The sequence below is a fragment of the Polypterus senegalus genome, chromosome 17, assembly GCF_016835505.1.
Source record: "Polypterus senegalus isolate Bchr_013 chromosome 17, ASM1683550v1, whole genome shotgun sequence".
NCBI classification, from domain to species: domain Eukaryota; kingdom Metazoa; phylum Chordata; class Cladistia; order Polypteriformes; family Polypteridae; genus Polypterus; species Polypterus senegalus.
In genome coordinates this window covers 98,976,236-98,996,472 of record NC_053170.1, presented here as the reverse complement: position 1 = coordinate 98,996,472, position 20,237 = coordinate 98,976,236, and the positions used below count along the sequence as shown (strand labels likewise).

General features: G+C 44.4%; 1 protein-coding gene across 1 annotated transcript in view; it reads right to left on the bottom strand.

Moving 5' to 3' along the window:
- The window catches only part of LOC120517968 (myosin heavy chain, skeletal muscle, adult-like), a 34,749-nt gene extending 23,555 nt beyond the window's left edge, over positions 1-11,194 (bottom strand). The window contains exons 1-9 of the mRNA XM_039740514.1: positions 11,183-11,194; positions 10,475-10,522; positions 8,960-9,169; positions 8,693-8,836; positions 8,294-8,450; positions 5,807-5,834; positions 1,638-1,755; positions 221-313; positions 65-128 (exon numbers count right to left, since the gene is read on the bottom strand). Of these exons, the coding sequence (XP_039596448.1) occupies positions 65-128; positions 221-313; positions 1,638-1,755; positions 5,807-5,834; positions 8,294-8,450; positions 8,693-8,836; positions 8,960-9,160 (805 nt within the window). The 5' untranslated portion in view covers positions 9,161-9,169; positions 10,475-10,522; positions 11,183-11,194. The remainder of the gene's footprint in view (positions 1-64; positions 129-220; positions 314-1,637; positions 1,756-5,806; positions 5,835-8,293; positions 8,451-8,692; positions 8,837-8,959; positions 9,170-10,474; positions 10,523-11,182) is intronic.
- Between the last annotated feature and the right edge of the window lie 9,043 nt (positions 11,195-20,237).

The following is a 20,237-nucleotide window of genomic DNA, read 5'->3' as shown; positions in this document are numbered from 1 at the left end:
CGGCAAGATAAGCAAATCGTATTTAATGAGGCGCTGCAGCGAAAATGAAAAGAAGAACGGTTACATGTCTCGATATCTGCTGATGCCAGCTTTCCCGTTGTCCCAAAATGAATGCGGATGAATTTTCCCTATTTAGGCAGAAAAACAAAGAGAAGATGCAGGGAATGCGGTTTGCGCTAATGGAGCCTCCTCGCCAGAGAACTACAAAAACAAAACTTACGAAGCGGGACGAGTTGTCGTTTCTCACGGTCTTGGCGTTGCCGAATGCTTCCAGCAGAGGATTGGCCTGGATGATTTGATCCTCCAGAGTTCCCTAGAACACAAGAGACAAGACAAGAAATCGTACAGGAAAGGACTCTGCATTTGGTAATGAAGGAGCCATGAGGGGCACAGCAAGTGGCAAGTTGTCTTGTCTTATCATGGCGCACTCTCTGTGAAAGGCACTATAAAAAGAGGGAATGTATTTTATGGGTTTCATTTTTCTTTAGTGAAGACCCGGTGTCTCACCAAGGAACTGCAAAAACAGTGAAACGAAGACACTTTGGATGGATTGTAGGGGGATGAATGGATTGATGCCCTGCGGTGGGCTGGCGCCCTGCCCGGGGTATGTTTCCTGCCTTGCACCCTGTGTTGGCTGGGTTTGGCTCCAGCAGACCCCTGTGACCCTGTAGTTAGGATATAGCGGGTTGGCTAATGGATGGATTGACAGAAGAACTGCTGGACATTCTTCAGAACTCATCCACTGCTGTTTTTCTAGCTTCGAGGCACACATACTACGCGCCTCCGTTCCTCAGCTATCTGAACACGTTTAGCTCGGGATTTGGAGGTCCTCTGCCTGTTTCAACAGTCTCAGGTGAAAGGTAAGATGCCAGTCCCCCTTATCAATGCCCATTAAATGAGATTGACAAGGCAAGTGTGAGCAGCCCAGTGCCTCGGCATCACTGAGGCATCCCTGTTTCTGTTTGCAGCCCCTGAAACAAAGCTTGACCGAGGCCGGCAGCCATGGGCAGGACTTCACTGGAAACGGAGTCGCCCAAAACGGAGCAGCTTTTCTTGATTTGCCACGGTTGCCTCACAAAAGCTAAGCACAGATCGAGTGACACATGACATTTCCTTAAGCATCGGCTTGTTTGTGCCAAAAGAAGCTGGCAGACAGTGAGTGACACATGGTGCGCATTCTTTGTTCCTCCTTTATATCTTTGGAGGATTCAGCTGTCCCACGCTGCACTTAAAAGTTGTGCCGTCCGGCCCGTCGCCTCCCCCAGCACATGTTTCAGAGAGCAGGTCAGGGCTGATAAAACGGGAGTGGTGAGATGTGGTGGGGGGGGAGGTGGGGGTCTCCCGCTTTGTGGCAGTGATACGAGAGCATCACAGACATTAAAGGGGATCAGACGGTCTTTTCAAGTCAAGCCCACCTGTTCTTGCCAACTGTGATTAGTCCACACGCCCCCCTGCCATCCAAAACCCCACTTCTCCTTCCATGTGGCATCACAGTTTTGAAAAGTGCAGAAGCTGGGCTCCCATTCTACGGTGTTTATCCGTCGTCCCCCACGACTCTGCCATGAGTAGCCTTTCGAGTTCCAACAAACTTACGTGGAGGAGCACTAAGGCAGAATGGGCTGCGCTTCACACTTTACCTGCATTTTCCCACTTTGCTGCTCCTTTTTCTTGCCAGGGTCTCCCAGCGCTGCAATTGTTGCAAAGTATTGGATGACCCGCTTGGTGTTCACCGTCTTCCCGGCACCGGATTCTCCGCTTTAAAAGAAAGAGAGTGAAAAAGTTGAACCAATGAGGCATCCCGTCAATCATTCCTTAAAGGAGTACGCCACCCAAAAAAGATATCTCTCTATTATAAAAGAAAATCTTGAGATGAGACGAGACTATTGCCAAGCGATTTTTTCAAGTCCCGCCCTCCTCTCAACCATTTCTGGGTCACAGCCCCGCGCCCGCCGTTCTCTCACCTCTCCTTCGTGTGAATGCTTTTGTCAGACTCAGTTCCTACGCTCTCAGCTCTTATAAATTTTTACATTTTCCTCACTTTAAGTTCCCAATTAAAGAAGACGTATTATGTCCAAATTTTATTGAAGAATATTATCCCGAAGGGTTATCAACAGAAGAACTGAGTACACAGGAAATCCTAGCACCAAGAAATGATGAAGTCAAATGGATTAGCGCAAAAATGGTCAATCAGTTACACGGCAATTTGGTTAAATGCGTATCAATAGACTCGGCTGAAACAGTCGGTGGTGATGGAGCAGAAGATGAAAACATCAACTTACGATATCACGAAGAATATCTACAACCGTTAACACCGTCCAGTCTTCCACCGGCTGTATCGGAATGTTACTGCGTCATTTACAGTATGTCTGAGTGATGGGCTATGCAGTAGGGCAGCAGTTCTCAATCTTTCATATTTGCGCCCCCCCCTTTTCTACCTGGATTAATTCTGCGCCCCCCGCATAATATAAGATAGATGTGGAGTACAAGTCACAGGAGGTTCTGCTCAACCTTTATAATGCACTGGTGAGGCCTCATCTTGAGTCCTGTGTGCAGTTTGGGTCTCCAGGCTACAAAAAGGACATAGCAGCAGTAGAAAAGGTCCAGAGAAGAGCGACTAGGCTGATTCCAGGACTACAGGGGTTGAATTATGAGGAAAGATTAAAAGAGCTGAGCCTTTACAGTTTAAGCAAAAGAAGATTAAGAGGTGACATGATTGAAGTGCTTAAAATTATGAAGGGAATTTGTACAGTGGATCGAGACTTGTATTTTAAAATGAGTTCATCAAGAACACGGGGACACAGTTGGAAACTTGTTAAGGGTAAATTTCGCACAAACATTAGGAAGTTTTTCTTTACACAAAGAACGATAGACACTTGGAATAAGCTACCAAGTAGTGTGGTGGACAGTAAGATGTGAGGGACTTTCAAAACTCGACTTGATGTTTTCTTGAAGGAAACAAGTGGACAGGACTGGCGAGCTTTGTTGGGCTGAATGGCCTGTTCTCGTCTCGAGTGTTCTAATGTTCTAATGTTCTAATGAGAATAACCCCTGATACAACTAACAAAGGTATGATACTCGTGCGGTGTCGCGGTATCCTATCATTTTTACTTCCATAAGATTTGCATGTGTTCAGCTAACTTCGATGATATATTTACAATTCATTTTTTTAAAAGTGCTTTAATAACTGTTAAAACGCCTTGTGTGGTTTTTGGTAGTAATTCTAATCCCAAAAACAAAGAATAAATTATTTATTCTTATTTAATTTTTTTTTTTATGTAAAGAAACGATTAAATATGTTTTCATTTTTGAAAATCTCGTAAACGTGGACACCGGTGAAGTCAATCTGCATGAGACGAAAGTATTTTCGACCGACGAATATTATACCGCTGTTAGTTGTATCATGAAAATAACCCAATACGCAGTAAATTATTTAACTCAAATTGGTAATATTGGCTACGCTGCCAATGTGGTGCAGTCGCGCCGCATTATCACCTGATCTGCTGTTACCCGAATGTTCGCGACAGATACCGATACGTCTCGAACTTTCTGGATTGAAAATACGCGACTATAAACGCAGCAGCGGCGCCGCTCGTCATAGAAACAAACTTCAAATAGTAAACGAGCTCAGAGTGTCGTATCTCGGATATCAATTCAAACCTGGACAGGCTGTGGACTTTAAAGCAGGCACATATTAGTCATTAGATCAATGCCTTAGAAATGTTTTATTTTAATTTTAGTTATAATGCATTCATTGTGATTATATGCTTGCAAATTTAAATTTGAAATAAAAATGTAAAAAATTAATTTTGATGTCTTGATTTGTTCGACGCCCCCCCTTGTACAGCTTCAGCGCCCCCCCAGTAGGACAAGATTAGTTGTATTCAAAATTGGTCAAACAATTCTGATAGGTAAAATTTGAACAGGCGACAAGAAAGGTAATGTAGTCCATCTTCAGAGGAAACATTAGACACCAAAGGAGATCTTGATATGCCATTTGTATTAAAAGGTTTACAGTTTCCCGTTAGAATCGCTTTTGCACTGACAATTAACAAATCTCAGGGACAAACATTCGAAAAAGTCGATTAATTTATTTGACAGAAATAAACGATATTCACTCATGTCCAAACACGGAATCAAGATTCAATATATTCAATATTCAAGAAAAGTTAATTCCAAATATTGTTTTCACTTAAGTTTTACAGTAAAAGTGTAAGTTTAAAAAGTATTTGCATGTTAATTTCAAAGCCAAACAGAACGAAAACGTATGACGCAACGAATACCTCTAACGTAACATAAAACTTAATTTTCTTTCAATTTATTACATTTTACTATTTTTTACTATGGTTAATTACTCACTGTAATGTAAAATAGTTAGGTCTATTACGCATATGTAACAATTCCCATGAAAATAACAATCTGTTGAAATTGTACACCCACTTCCCCATACACGAGCGGCAGAGCCGTGAAGTGGCTAGCACGTAGCACCCGCCTGGGGGATGGCGAACGAAGCGAGCAGGGGGCAGAGCCCCGTAGTTTTTTTATATTACTTACCCCATGTAGCTTGTGGTGATGGCCGAGAAAAATGTCAAATCTGATGCTTTCGTGGAGAACAGAGAAAGCAAAACCTCTCATAGTAGAGGAGCCAATGGGGTCAAATGCTGGACAACAGCAAACAGTATCAAAAATGTCAACGGAAAAAACAAGTCGCTTGCTCACAATGCATGTGTTGCTTAAAGACGCGACTCTGTAGAACATTCGAACAATCTGGACGAGAACAGGCCATTCATCCCAAGCAAGCTCACCATTCCAGTCCACTTAAGTCAGTTTTGAAGGCCCCTAAAGTCCTACTGTCTTTTTACGCTACTTGGTCACTCATTCCGTGTGTCTGTGTTTCTCTGTGTATAGAAAACATTTTCAAATGTTTGTGTGAAATTTACCTTGAACAAGTTTCCACCTGTGCCCCCGTGCTTTTGATGAGCTCATTTTAAAGTCAACGTCTCGATCCTCTGCACTGATTCCCTTTGTAACTTCAGTCAGGTCTCCTGTAAAGGCTCAGCTCTTTGAATTTTTCCCCATAACTCATCCTCCATAGCCCTACGGTCAACCCGGTCGCTCTTCTCTGGACTGTTTCTAACACTTCTTTGTAGTCCAAAGACCCAAAACTGCACAGAGGACTGTAACATGGGATTCTTTTCATGGATGTTTTTGATGCCGTTTGCTGTTGTCGGCTTCCGTTCTGTCAAAGGTTTTGCTGTGTCCGTCCTCCATTGCTGCAAACCGCATGGGTTAAATAACATATAAAAAATACCATCTTTGGGTGGAGTCTCCATTTAATTTAGCACCTTTCACACTGAGTGTTTATTAGCACTTTTTAATATTTTAATATTCAAATATTCAAAAAAATGACGCATCTGCAAAAATGGTTATGGCTGAAATTCAATGTCTGTTTAGGCTCCAGGATGGGAAATCCCAAGATGAGTCCAAGAGGGCCACTTTGCCTGGTTGTGGGTGTCGTTGGGGGTCCGGCCTAATTTGTTAATTAGAAGTTTCATATTTTGTCTTGTTGGTGTTTTCATCCCACCACGTCAGATGTTTCTCATGTTAAGCGATTTCATCCAAATCAATGCTCCTCAACTACGAGCTGCAGCCGGTGGGTCACAAGTCACTCTGGTTTTTATTCACCAGTTGAGCTGGAAAGCCCCCAACTGCTCTAACTGCTTTCTTCCATTTAAATGCTAAAGAGCAGGCAGAATTAAAGCAAGAAAACACTCCCAGACACAAAAGAGACACACATGAGCCCACTTACGTGATAAGGATGGACTGATTCTCACGATCTGTGAAAAGAAAGGGCGGTGGTTAGAAGTGAAATGAAACGGCCCAGACTTTCTTAAGACACCCCATAATATCTTTGCCTCCTACACCCCAATGCACATGTTAATCACCAGCTCTTAACTAGCCTGGCATGAATAACTCTGTGTTTGTGTTTTGATTGGAAGGTCAGGTGACCAGGCATCCAGTCTCCAATTGGCTCCTGCTTTCCTGAAGTGGAATGACGTGACTTGAGATCAGACGGATGGATGGGCGGTGGGATGGATGGATAGCTTCTTGCTGCAGCACCACGACTCTACCCTATCAGACACTGGGTTAACCAGAAGGTTTACTTTCTTAGTATTATGACTTCTATACCTGGCGGCACAGTGGCACAGTGGGTAGCGCTGCTGCCTCAAGTTAGGGGATCTTGGTTTGCTTCCCAGGTCCTCCCTGCGTGGAGTTTTCATGTTCTCCCGGTGTCTGTGGGGGTTTCCTCCCACAGTTGAAGGCCACGCAGGTTAGGTGCATTGGTGATCCTAAAGCCCTTCCTGGGATTTGTTCCTGCCCTGCTGCCTGGGATTAGCTCCAGCGGACCCCTGTGTTAGGATATGTCGGGTTGGATGATGACTGATTGACGACTAACATGAGTGCCCACAGCAAAAGCAGGCCCATCATTTTTTGCTTTCATTGACTTGCATTGTAAAGTTTTGCCTGAGGTCCACAAAGCCAAGACAAATGGAGGTCTAGACAGACTGCAAAAAAAGAAGTGAGAATTCGTACTGCTTGAATTATTCATTCTGCTCACGGGCACTGCAGCCTATTAAAGGATCGGGGGGCTCATCACAGTAACTTGAGACCCCTCAGCCGAGACGACAGGACGTCTTTGTACTGCAGCTGCTCGTGAGGTTTGATTGGAGGTCGAGGATTCACCGAGTTTGCTATAAACTGCAGTAGCCGACCAATGCAAGGCTAACAGTGGGTCCTGTTAAAGCGTTTAGGGGGTCTCTGGAGTCAACAGGACGATTTAATGTACTGGAAGTGCTAATTATGAGGTGAGCAAGTCTTGATGTGTTCAAAGTGCCAACCGTAGAGTCCACTGTTGGGGTAACATGAGTTGAGCCGCTGAATACAGGAGCTGCACTGTAGGCACCCAGAGAGGAAAAGAAGGATCTGAAGGATGGACGTCTATAGAGCAACGCAGTGAAAGGAGCCATAAAGGGGTGTTAGAGCTCATTCACTACACTGTTGAGTCGCCCCCTTATTAAATACGCCGAGGAGAAGAGGGTGATTTAACTGTGGAGCCCTCCATCCATTCTCAACTCATTACAGTGCAGGGACTGACCCTTGAAGGGGTCACAACCTCTCTGTGCGTATAGTCACCCATGGTGGGATGCCAACCAGTCTATAAGAAGAAACTGAACTATGCTCTAATTGGAAAACCAAAAAGAGAGATGTGATCGTTTGTATCATAAATGGTGGATAAAGACGTCAGCCCAGTCAGTAAATGTGACTTTCACCTAAACCGCCAATGCTGTATAAAGCACAAGTGTCCCATGTAAAGGTCCCTCTCCGTCTGAATCAGGGCCATCTTAACGCACGGGCACGCTGGGCAGTGGACTGGGGATCCCCATGACAATCTATGCACGTTGTGACTTGCTGAGCAGTGGTTTAGGTAGGGGGCCGCAGTGCACTGCTTTGCCTATAATGCTGTTAATGACGCCTTTCAGCCCTTTGTCTAGCTGGTGGTCTGCTGCGGTTCATTTTTCAATAGTTAATATTTCCAATTTTGTTTCACTCACAGACGTGAATTCAGTTGCACTTCCATGGATTGCTCTCTGGTGCGGATTTTGATAATTATACATTAGCTGTTATTAGCGGCTCGTTTTGTTCTTAACAGACATATCAGATTTTTTACTTTTGTTATTTTTACATTCATCGGCACAACGTTTACGACGTTTTTGTCCTCGGAGCAGTGCGGGAGAGTTTCAAAATGAAAGCATACTGTGTCTTTGTCAGCCATTGCTAATGGATTAGTCTGGAGGGCGTTATGGTCATGACATCCATCACTTGCATTGGCGCTTTAACTCTGACGGCCCCCAATTTATGTATTTATACGTAATGTGCGCCTAATTATCTTCAAAAACTGTCTGTGTACTGAAGGTGGTCCTCAGGCTTCATTCAGAGGTCTACAGTATTGACCATGACAGCTGATTAAAGGTCTCAAAGTGGTGCAGGAGTGCTTCACAGCGATGTCTTGAGTGGCACAAATGACACTTTCATTGTCTGTGTACAAAGCTCCCCGTCACTGTCACCACCATATCAGGTCACGAACGACTTGGACCACCGGTTAATGTCTACCGAGTGAGATATCTAATGGTAAAAACAGGGGAAATGTCAGGCATGTCCCTTGAGATACGAGCTAGCTGGCACTGAATCCCCCCCACTGTTAACTCGTGGCCCATCGTTCCCTCGGGGGTCTTACCCGTCAGCATGAACTGATAGCTGTTGTCTGAGATGGAGAAGATGTGAGGAGGCGCCTCCTGCCGTTTCTTGCCCCGATATGCCGCCACGACCTCAGGGTTGTACACCGGAAGCCACTTGTAGGGGTTGACGGTGACGCAGAAAAGCCCTGAGTACGTCTGCAAGAGGGGAGGCAGAAAACATTCAGGGTTATTACGCCAATACGGTCCCCATTTTGGATGTGAGAAATGCTTCGATGACAGCAGGCCGTTTGCCAACGTCGGTTCCCCTCACTATTGCAGATCAGGATCAGAGGGACCCCAAAGTACCACAAAGTAACTTTTCATCCGTATTTCTCCTTAACCAGCCACCATCTTTACAGCATGAAGTAACGGACAGGAAGATATATATATATATTTACGTAGATCATCCAGGCGGCGTAGCGCTCCTTCAGATTGAACAAAACCGCGGGCTCGTGCAGATGGGTAAGCATGGCCATGTCTTCAATCTTGTCAAATTTGGGTGGGTTCATTGGGTGGACGTCAATCGGCTTGACCGTCACTGTCTGGAGAGACAAAAGGGAGCAGACACCGGTGACGTTTGCAGCCCGGAACATTCTAGAAAGGACACCGAATCACATCAGGCCTTCCAGCTGATGGACAGACAGTGACTGATGAATGATCAGTACCTTCCCATCTTCCGTTTCCACCGTCGTCTTCCCACCTTCAGAGCTCTTAATTTTGGCTTTCACGTAGGCCTCCTTGGGTTCCGCCACAAAGCAAGCGGTTTTGGCGTCGAACGGCTTATTCTGGGCCTCGATTCTCTCCCGCTCGGGCTTGCGTAGGAATGGGGCGGCGACCCCAAACATCTCCATCTCTGCGTCACCCATCGTGAAAGGCTGGAAGATGAAGGGGAGGGAGAGACGTGTTAGAAAACCGGAGACAAGGCAGGCAGCGGCAGCGGCGGAGGCGCCCAACTGCCACCATGCCAGGCCTCCATTGTCAGCGCATCCTCTTCACATGCAGCTTTCTAGTCCGAGAAGCCACTTGGAAATAAGCAAAAAGAGACGACCACTCACGACTCTCTTCAACGAATTATATGAGGGGGGAGCCATGACATGAAGAAGAAGAAGAAAGAATGAAGAAGAAGAACATTTAGATTTAAAAGATAAAGAAAGTAAAGAAGAAGATTGAGATGAAAAAGACATGAATGGAGGAGGTAAAGAACAAGATGAAGAAGAAAGGAGAAAAATAACATCAAGGGATGAAGACGGCAAATGCAAAGAATAAGACAAAGAAAAAGAAGAATGAGATGAAAAAGCAGACAAACAAGAAGATGATGAATGAAAAAACGAGATTTTAAGAAAGAAGAATGAGATTAGAAGAAGATGAACAGGAAAGAAGGGATAAATGAGATGATGATAAAGAAGAAGGTGATGATGAAGCATAACATGAAGAAGAAGAAGAATAAGGTAGGGGGAAAAAATAGGATGAAGAAGAAGAAGAGAAGAAAAACTAGATGGAAACGAAGATGATGAAGAAGAGGAAGAAGGAAGCAGCGAAGAAGAATGAGATTATGAAGAAAATGAAAACATGAGGAGAAAAATGATATGATGAAGAGGAAGAAGGTGATGATGAAGAATAACATGAAGATGAAAAAGGCAGAGGAGATAAATGGGATGAAGAAGAAGGAAGCAATGAAGAAGTATGAGAAGATGAAAAAAGAGGAGACAAATGAGGTGATGAAGAGAAAGAAGAAGAAAGAGGAGAAAAAGATGAAGAAACAAGAGAAAGAGGTGAAAAGTGAGAAGAAGACGGCAATGAAGAAGGCAAATGAGCAAAATAAGCTGAAGAAAAGAAAACGAGACAAAGAAGATGAAGATAAACAAGAAAATCTTGGAAAGAAAAAGGAGATGAAGAGCGAGAGAGTGGAGGCAGGTGAAGGAGATAAAAAAGAAAAAGTATGAGGTCATAAAGAAGAAGAAAGAGAAGAAAAAGATGAAGAAAAAGGAGAAATGTATAAAAGTTAAAGAAGAGGGAAGGAGAAGACTGAGATGAAGAAAATGATGAAAGCTGCGAGGCAGGTGAAGAAGAAATCATTACATCAATAACGATGGTCTGACTGGGGGACCCTCCATTCAGCTCGCTGGTGGCCCCCTTTATTGTAAAGCTTTCCAGGTTTTGTAAGTAATTCATGGGCTCACCTAAGAGATCCTCGGATGCAAGAAAGCTGGAGAGCTGCTGACTGGAACCTGCAAAACAAAGTAAAGAGGTTTGGACGTGCGACACTGACAGGCTGGCTTGAGAATGAGAAGGACAAGAAAGAAAGAAAGAAAGAAAGAAAGAAAGAAAGAAAGAAAGAAAGAAAGAAAAGGAGGAAATTTAAGAAGGAAGAGAAGAGGATGACAGAGGTGGAGGAGAAGGAAAGGATTAGTAAAGTAAAGGAGAGGGGAAGAGAAAGTAAGGGGGGAAAAAAGAGGAGGAAAACAAGAAAGATAAACGAAAAGCATTTTGAAGGGGAGCAAAGGAGAAATGAGAGAAGATGAGCAAATGAAAAAGTCAAGGTGAGTAGTAGGCTTGTATAAAAAGAGAAGAAGAAAAGATGTCTAGGGAAGACGAGTGGAGGGGAGCACCAGGGGGACTGAATAAAACAAAGACACGAGAGGAATAAAAATGGAGCAACCTGCAGTTTGAAAGAAATTAAGAGTGTGTGGAGCCAGGAGAGAAACAGAAGATGGAAGAGATGCTGAGAAAAAGAATAAAAAAATAGCAATAGACAAAGGGAAGAAAAAGACAAGACAAGCAAGGAGGATTAAAGAAGAGACCAGCAACGAGATGAGCAACAAGAGCAGAGTAACAAAGAATCGCAAAGCTTGGAGCGGCGGGGAGACAAAAGGGTCAGACAAGGTTACCTACACTGCGTGGTCCTCACAGACCCTCCCAAGGTCTGTTGTGCTTTTATAAGGCTCTTGAATAGAAAGCCTCTCCATATTTGGAGTGCAGGAAGTTCAGCAAGAAAAACAAAGCAGAAGCCAAGTGTGTGGATTTTCAAGTAAAATCTATCTATAGATCAGCCGGACTAAATCAGCCAGTGAAGGGTCTTGGGCTGTTGTCAGAGGCACTTCCTCATTCTTGACAGGTTAACCTGCCTTCTGCACCCATCCAGAGCAAAGCCTCATTGGCACAAGGCGAAGGGCATATTATGGGCAGCTTTAATCATATCAGTAAGTCAGTGACAGGATAATAATAAATACTGAGCTGTAAAAAGGGAAATGTGCAAGATGAAGAAGTGAGCAACATGCTACCAGTGATAGATAGATAGATAGATAGATAGATAGATAGATAGATAGATAGATAGATAGATAGATAGATAGATAGATAGATAGATATGAAAGGCACTATATAATGATAGATAGATAGATAGATAGATAGATAGATAGATAGATAGATAGATAGATAGATATAGATATGAAAGGCACTATATAATGATAGATAGATAGATAGATAGATAGATAGATAGATAGATAGATAGATAGATAGATAGATAGATAGATATGAAAGGCACTATATAATGATAGATAGATAGATAGATAGATAGATAGATAGATAGATATGAAAGGCACTATATAATTATAGATAGATAGATAGATAGATAGATAGATAGATAGATAGATAGATAGATAGATAGATAGATAGATAGATAGATAGATAGATAGATAGATAGATAGATAGATAGATAGATAGATAGATAGATATGAAAGGCACTATAAAAGATATTATTAATCATATTTTCTTACATAGATGGAATTCTGCTGCTTCGATTGGCACTGCTTGCTGTCTCATAGTTTTGCTCAATTCCTTGTCCACTCAGTGTCCAGGTGGGCTTCATTCTTGGCATTCTGGTTTCCTTCTTCATCCCAAAAGGCGCATTTACGCTGTCTATTAGATTTATATTGGTGCAGCGGCCATTGGCACAAGGCAGGAACAGTCCCATGGATTCAGTGTCCTGTTTTTTTTGGTTGTCGTCAGTGTGGCATTTCTTTGTTCTCCCTGTCTTTGCGTATTTATTCCTCCAGCTGCTCCAGCTTCTCTTTTCACATTTGGAAAGGCAGGAATGGCCGGCGATTTGCCAACTCTAACTTGGCCCCATGTTAGTGGTGGAACGGCTCTTTGTTTGAAGGCCAGAGTCACTACCTGTCTTGACCGTGATGATGTTAGGGTAGATTCCGGTGGTTTCCACAGCCCTGGAATGGCTTTTGATCGGATAATTCAGACGTTAAATAAAAATTCCCAAGGCAAGTACAGTCTGATTAATAAACGAAAATTCTACAAAAAAAAATGTTGAGGCAACCATCTGAACAAAGACAAGATTTGGAGGATATGAATGAGTGTAAGTGGGCACGTGCGGGATGGACTGGCATCTTACCCAGGGTTACTGTTTACTACTAGGATGGGTGTTCCTGAATGGATTATGTTAGGTTTTTGGATTATTATGAATAAATAATAACACCAATTCTAGCAAGGGGGCTCAAGATCTAGAGCTTGTGCATGGGCTACAGCTGTGTGGCTTCCCACTGAGAGTGAGTGAGTGAGCCTGTGCTCTTGTTCATGCCATGTGGTGAGCCTGAACCATCCCCTGTTGTCTGAAAGAGCCTCCACTTCCCTTTCACCACAAAAATGAGATCATACTGTAGACAATGTGCCAGAGGACTGCAACTGTGCTGCTGATTGTAACTTTGAAGATGAAGCCTGTCCAAAGTATTCTGCTAAGGTAAATGTCTTTTGAACCTGCAATTGGGGTCTACATTGCTGTGACTGGAGTTTTTTGGGGTGTTGTTACACCCCCTAGTGGCCTCAGCCCATACAATTCTAATAAATGGTAGTTACAGAGCCAGCTTCTGTAGCCGAGGATCGGACCACCAAGGTCCCCGCTTTCGGCCACCACCCAACTCACACTGCACCCGACCTCCTTCACCCATCCCATAAGTGGTGAGCCCATGGCAAGGGGGACCCACGTTGCCTCTTCGGGCTGTGCCCAGCCGAGCCCCATAGGAGCCCCATGGCTCCAGAGGGGGGCCCCGGTGACCCGCGTCCGGGCGAGGGAAAACGCCGTCCAAATTTTTTATTCATCATAGAAGGTCTACTGAACCTCTCTTTGTCTCATCCCTCACCTAGGACCAGTTTGCCTTGGGTGGCCCTACCAGGGGCATAAAGCCCTGGACAACAGAGCTCCTAGGATCATTGGGACACGCAAACCCCTCCACCATGATAAGGTGGTGGTTTGAGGAGGGGGGTAGTTAACAATACCTTGAATTAAAAATGAACCTCAAAATGTGCCATCATTACAACTTCTCAAGAAGTAAAGGTGCAAAATTTCATTGGCCAGACACTCGAACCCTCGGCAGGGGCCACTAAGCAGCACTGACCAGCCTTGTTGCCTTTAAACCTCCTTAAGCTTCTTGGATCAAAGAGAGAGCGCAACAATTAAAGATATCTAGTCGACTGTTAAATATAGAAGATGGTCTAAGCAACAGCTGACCCCACACTCCAGGATCTTCACTATAAAATGCAAACATCTTCAAGCATCTGATAGCAGATGATAGAAGGCCACAGGACGCCCAGAGACAAAGTGCTTTGGAAAAAGAATCATCTTCATCTCCTTATGTGTTTCTGAAAATGTTAAAACCGTCCAGCATGTTGATCTTCTGGGGTCGGCTAAACATCTGATCTGAACGCGTCTGTTTGACTGCAGACCAAGCGGACCAAAACTTCTCATGCTGGCACATGCAATCCTGGAAAACGGTCATCGATTCCGTGAGCACCACCAGTTTATCGGGCTGGGCGGAGATGTGAGGCTGTGATTTCAATAAATAAAAATACCCCTCAGGTATACAGAAAATACTCAGACCCCCTGACTTTTTTCTCATTTTGTTATTCTGCAGCCTTGAGCCAAAGTCACCTCAATTTGTTTTTTTTTCCCCTCATCAGACAACACTCAATACCCCAGAATGCCAACGCGGAAACGGGATTTTCGAAACCTCTGCAAATGTATTGAAGATAAAAGACTGACACAAGCATTGCACGATGGCTCCTGACATTTGGCTCAGGTGTATCCCATTCTGTTGGCCATCATCTTCACCTTGTTTGGAGGCCGATGGACGCACATGATTAGGAATGGCACACACACACACACACACACACACACACACACACACACAGCTCTCTCTATGCCGTACTTTATTATGGTTGTAAGTATGTGGGCTTGTACTCAGTGAGAAGCACAAGACAGAAATGCCTTGAATTGAATCGTAATTCCCAACAAGGAGCGTCAATACCACACATATCTATACTTATGGCTATGTGGGCAGGCAGTGTGGCGTAGCGGCTAAGGCTTTGGACTTCAGACCCCTGAGGCTGTGGGTTCAAATCTCACTACTGACACCACAGTTGAACTTCCTGTGCTCCAGTAGGAAAACCAAAATAAATGGAGCCAACTGCGTTATAAATTTTGAATGTCGCCTCACAAATAAGTAAATGTAGACAAGTAAAGATCTCATGGCAAAGTCAAGGCTTACTAAGATAAGACCCTCTTCTACTGACTAACTTGCATACTACAAAGATTATGATGGGGTTATCCTGAACCCTTCAGAATGGCATAACAGTCACCATGACCCTCATAAAAGTGCCACCCTGAACTTCTGGACAGTTTGACCCATCAGTCCTCGGTATTTTCATACAACAATGGCTTTGAAAGATTTTTGTGGGATTGGGTTGAAGGCTCCCCCCCTTTGAAGCTCTCTGCCCTACCAAGGGTGGGTGTGGCACGCTGTGGTGACTGACTACCCACCATGCCAACCTTAGATGATTGCTACTGAGTTCTACCAGAAAATCGTGGTGCCAATTGGCAACTGTAATATCTCCAGCAGGACCGTAAATGAGCGACAGGATAGGATAGATAGATAGATAGATAGATAGATAGATAGATAGATAGATAGATAGATAGATAGATAGATAGGATGTTGATGAAAGCACAACCATCACCCCCCATCATACTAGAGGCCTTGGTCCACGAAAATATAAAAATCCTTGACATGCCACCATATGGCTGCTGTAATCATATTTACATTCATGTGCACATTTTTGTGTTGTAATAAATAAATCGAACTCAGGAAACGTCACAAAGAGTTGGGGAAATTGCCCCGTATATTGTCCGTCGCACGTGATGAAAATGGAGTGAAATACGATCAAAACACAAAGCATTTGACAGAATGCAGTGCGGAGATGAGGGGGTCCACCAGGTGAGCAAAAACAAAAACCAAGCCTTGAGGACGAAGGAATCGCCTGCTGAGCTCAGAGACAAGAGTGAGCTGAGAGAAAGATCTCAGGAAGGCCTACATGCACAATATGTCTGCGGCGCTGAAGGTTCCCAAGAGCACAGTGGCCTCCGTCATTCTTAAACAGAATAAGTCTGGAACAGAAGCACAACTCTTTCTAGAGCTGACTGCTCGGCCAAAAAGAGGGGTCACCAGAAGCCCAATGGTCACTCTGGCTGAGCTTCAGATGGGAGAACAGGAGAAACATCCAGAAGGACAATCAGCACTCCAACACTTCCACCCAGGTCTGGGTCCGGGTTCAGGACACATGAAAGCCCACCTGGAGTTTGCACAATGACACCTAAAGGACTCTCAGACTGCGAGAATCAAGATTCCCTGGTATGACGAAAACCAAGGCTGAACCGTTTGGCCCAAGTTCTAAAGGTCGCTGTTGTGGTGTGAACTTTTGTATTAGAAGCTGATGAATATTTTGTATGTCGTTATTTGTAACTTAGACAAAGCAATGACAAATCGGTGAGAAGCTTTCACGTTTAAAGACCCCCCTACCAAACACACCCCCAGTCTTCAGGACTGAGTGAGGAACTTTATGGCGGAGTTGATTCTCTGCAGGACCCCTGCGTGGAGACCCAAACTACCTAACTGGCAATGGTACTGGGGGCAGGTGTGAAACCCCATTGTGATGCACCAGAATTCTATTGGGCTAAAGATGGCAGTTTGGTTTTGAATTCTACACCATGACGTCCTGTTGGTGTAAGGGCTTGGATGGAGGACCTATACATTTGCTTGCTTTATCCCAACCACACCATCACAATGAAGGAGCTTCACACACATCATGGACTGAGAAGAAGACCACACTGAGAAGCACAGCTCGGCAGCCATATTGAGACAGGCATGCAGATTCCAGTCCTGAAGAAAACTACAAATGAGGACTTAATTCGAGACATTCAAGTAACTAACAAGTGTGTGCTTATTGCTATCATTTTATGAATATTACCAATAATACATTATTTAAAGTGGTAACTTAACTCCTGCTTGTCTTTCACTCTGTTTAATGGCCTGAGGTTATAGATGTAGAAGGGAAGGTGGGCAGACATTATAAGGAACAATCCTTCTATATAAAAGCGGTCAGGATTGTCCTTCCATCCTGTGAGTGCTACGCAGGTGCGGAGTTTCACACACGCCCCCTCCATTTTGCAATGCACGATGGGATTTGTAGTTTCGTTTTTCCAGGTAAAAGATGATTTTCTACTCCAGACTGTGCGATATCTTCTTCTTCTTTCTTACTATATAAAAGCGGTCAGGATTGTCCTTCCGTCCTGTGAGTGGAAAGCGTAGCGGTATTCTGCTTATCACAGACTTACTACTTGCAGCTTGTGGTACGAAGCAACATGATGTGAGCAGAGTTCTGGTGCTCCCATCGTTCCCTTGCTTTTGTGCGCGATGCACTGGAAAAATAGACAAAATTATGTCTCTGGAAATAATTCATGTTGATGGAGTACAAATGCCTCACCGCGTAGTAAATATCAGGGGTTTCAAAAGGGCGACCTCAATATAGAAAAAAAGTTTAAATTTCATCACAAAAATAACAGAAACTACGAGTATTAATTAATACCGCTCAAATGCAATATAACCAAATTAATGAGTTTGTATAAAATATCAAATTGATCTACATATTGAATTGCCTTAAGAAGTGGTCAACTTAAAAGTCGGTCGCCTTAAAGGCGGGTCAGCCTAGTACTCTATAAACTGTGCTCAGTCCATGGGATTTGAGGATTTGAGACATTCTGACAAAGGCTACAAGACAAAGAATACAAAAGGGGAAAGGAGAGGAACAGAGAAATCTACCAAGAAAACCAGTCATGTCTGAGGGACAGCAGGCACCGCTACTCGTCTGTGCAATGTCCACTCTAACAGTGAAGCGTGGCGGTGGTGTCATCAGGGTCTGGGAGCCCAGACAAGGTTGAGGGGACACTTAAGGGAGCAAAGTCAATAACTTTGAAGGCAGACAAGAAAAAGGTTTGGGGAGTGACCCTGAGTATTGTGGGTAGTAATCAGCAATGACTGATACCGGTCTTTCTTTCTGCAAAACAATAAAAGACAAGTGAATAATGGATTCAGGTCAGTTTATAATAAGGCAGCAGGAAGTAGGGTGAGGTTATCAGGACGGGATGGAAGTGAGGTCATCAGAATGAGACAGAAGTGAGGGCATCAGGACAGGACGGAAGTGAGGGCATCAGAATGGGACAGAAGTGAGGTCATCAGGATGGGATGGAAGTGAGGTCATCAGGACAGGATGGAAGTGAGGTCATCAGGATGGGATGGAAGTGAGTGACGGCATCAGGATGGGACAGAAGTGAGGGCATCAGAATGGGACAGAAGTGAGGTCATCAGGATGGGATGGAAGTGAGTGACGGCATCAGGATGGGACAGAAGTGACGGCATCAGGATGGGACAGAAGTGAGTTCATCAGGACGGTACAGAAGTGAGGTCACCAGGACAGGACGGAAGTGAGGGCATCAGAACGGGATGGAAGTGAGGTCATCAGAATGGGGCAGAAGTGAGGTCATCAGGACAGGACGGAAGTGAGGTTATCAGGATGGGATGGAAGTGAGTGACGGCATCAAGACAGGACAGAAATGAAATCACCAGGACAGGACGGAAGTGAGGCATCGGCACGGGACGGAACTGAGGGCATCAGGATGGGACAGAAGTGAGTGATAGCATAAGGACGGGACAGAAGTGAGGTCATCAGGACAAGATGGATGTGATGAGACATTACTTATTCTCCCATGGGTCAGTAGGGGGAAACAGAAAAGGCATTAGTACTGGTCACCAACCCTTTTTCATGCGGTTTTAATGCCCCGTGTTGGACCCTTTGGCTGTCCCTTATCCGCACATGTGTGACAACAGAGATTTCCAAAATGAAGAGCTACTCAGAGTGCTCTGGACCTCAGACTGGCCTGAGGATTCACAAAGCAAAGACAACACACAAGTGGCTTAGGGCTGCTTGATGAGGGGAAAAAAATTAATTGAAATGATTTCAACACAAGGCTGCGACGTAACAAAATCTGTCAAAAGTGAAAGGGTCTACAATCTTTCTGCCGACATTCACATTTTCAGTGATCTCTCGCTCCTTCTCCCGTTTTCTCGGTGCTCAGGTAGCCTTGTTTTGCCCTCCTGCTCTGGGCTCTTATTCTTCCTGATATTTTGACCCTCGCTCTTCCGTCATTGAGCAGGCCAAGCCATTCTCTATCCAGGAACAATCAGGCGTCTTTATTCGGTCAGCAGCCCTGGTGTCTTCTCGCTCCAGCCCAAAGTTAACAGCTCCTGATTAATTGAAAGAGCAAGCACTGCCGGCTGTTGCCACATGTCACTGTCATCAGAACTGTTCACACTTATTTTGCCATGACTTATAAATGGGTATCATTACAGACAGCTTGTTACAATCAGCCCCTCAGGAGCGAACGGCAGACCATGCGGGTCATAAGGTGCCATTTGCGCTTTGTTGGAATCGCTCGGTATGTCAATGCCGTACTTTATTATGGTTGTAAGTATGTGGGCTTGTACTCAGCGAGAAGCACAAGACAGAAAGGCCTTGAATTGAATCGTAATTCCCAACAAGGAGCGTCAATACCACACATATCTATACTTATGGCTATGTGGGCAGGCAGTGTGGCGTAGTGGCTAAGGCTTTGGACTTCAGACCCCTGAGGCTGTGGGTTCAAATCTCACTACTGACACCACAGTTGAACTTCCTGTGCTCCAGTAGGAAAACCAAAATAAATGGAGCCAACTGTGTTATAAATGTTGAAAGTCGCCTTACAAATAAGTAAATGTAGACAAGTAAAGATCTCATGGCAAAGTCAGGACCTACTAAGATAAGACCCTCTTCTACTGACTAACTTGCAAACTCCAAAGGTTATGATGAGGTTATCATGAACCCTTCAGAATGGCATAACAGTCACCATGACCCTCATAAAAGTGCCACCCTGAACTTCTGGACAGTGTGACCCTTCGGTCCTCGGTATTTTCATACAACAATGGCTTTGAAAGATTTTTGTGGGATTGGGTTGAAGGGGTGGGTGTGGCACACTGTGGTGACTGACTACCCACCATGCCAGCCTTAGATGATTGCTACTGAGTTCTACCAGAAGATCCTGGTGCCAATTGGCAACTGTAATATCTCCAGCAGGACCGTAAATGAGTGTCAGGATGTTGATGAAAGCACAACCATCACCCTCCATCATACTAGAGGCCTTGGTCCACGAAAATATAAAAATCCATATGGCTGCTGTAATCATATTTGCTTTCATGTGCACATTTTTGTGTTGTAAGCAATAAATCGGACTCAGGAAACGTCACAAAGAGTTGGGGAAATTGTGATGTAAATGATCAAAAAACAAAGCATTTGACAGAATACAGTGCTGAAATGAGGACTTTTACACACAAAATGGTGGCAGGAAGTGACATTAAAACAGAAAGGCGTAAGTGATGGCATCATGGTGGGACCGGACATGATGTCATCAAGAGGGAGCCGGAAGTGACATCATCATGTTAGAGCTGAAAAGTGACGCCATCATTAGGCACCAGAAGTGACGTCATCACGGTGGGACCGGAAAGTGGGATTGGTGTG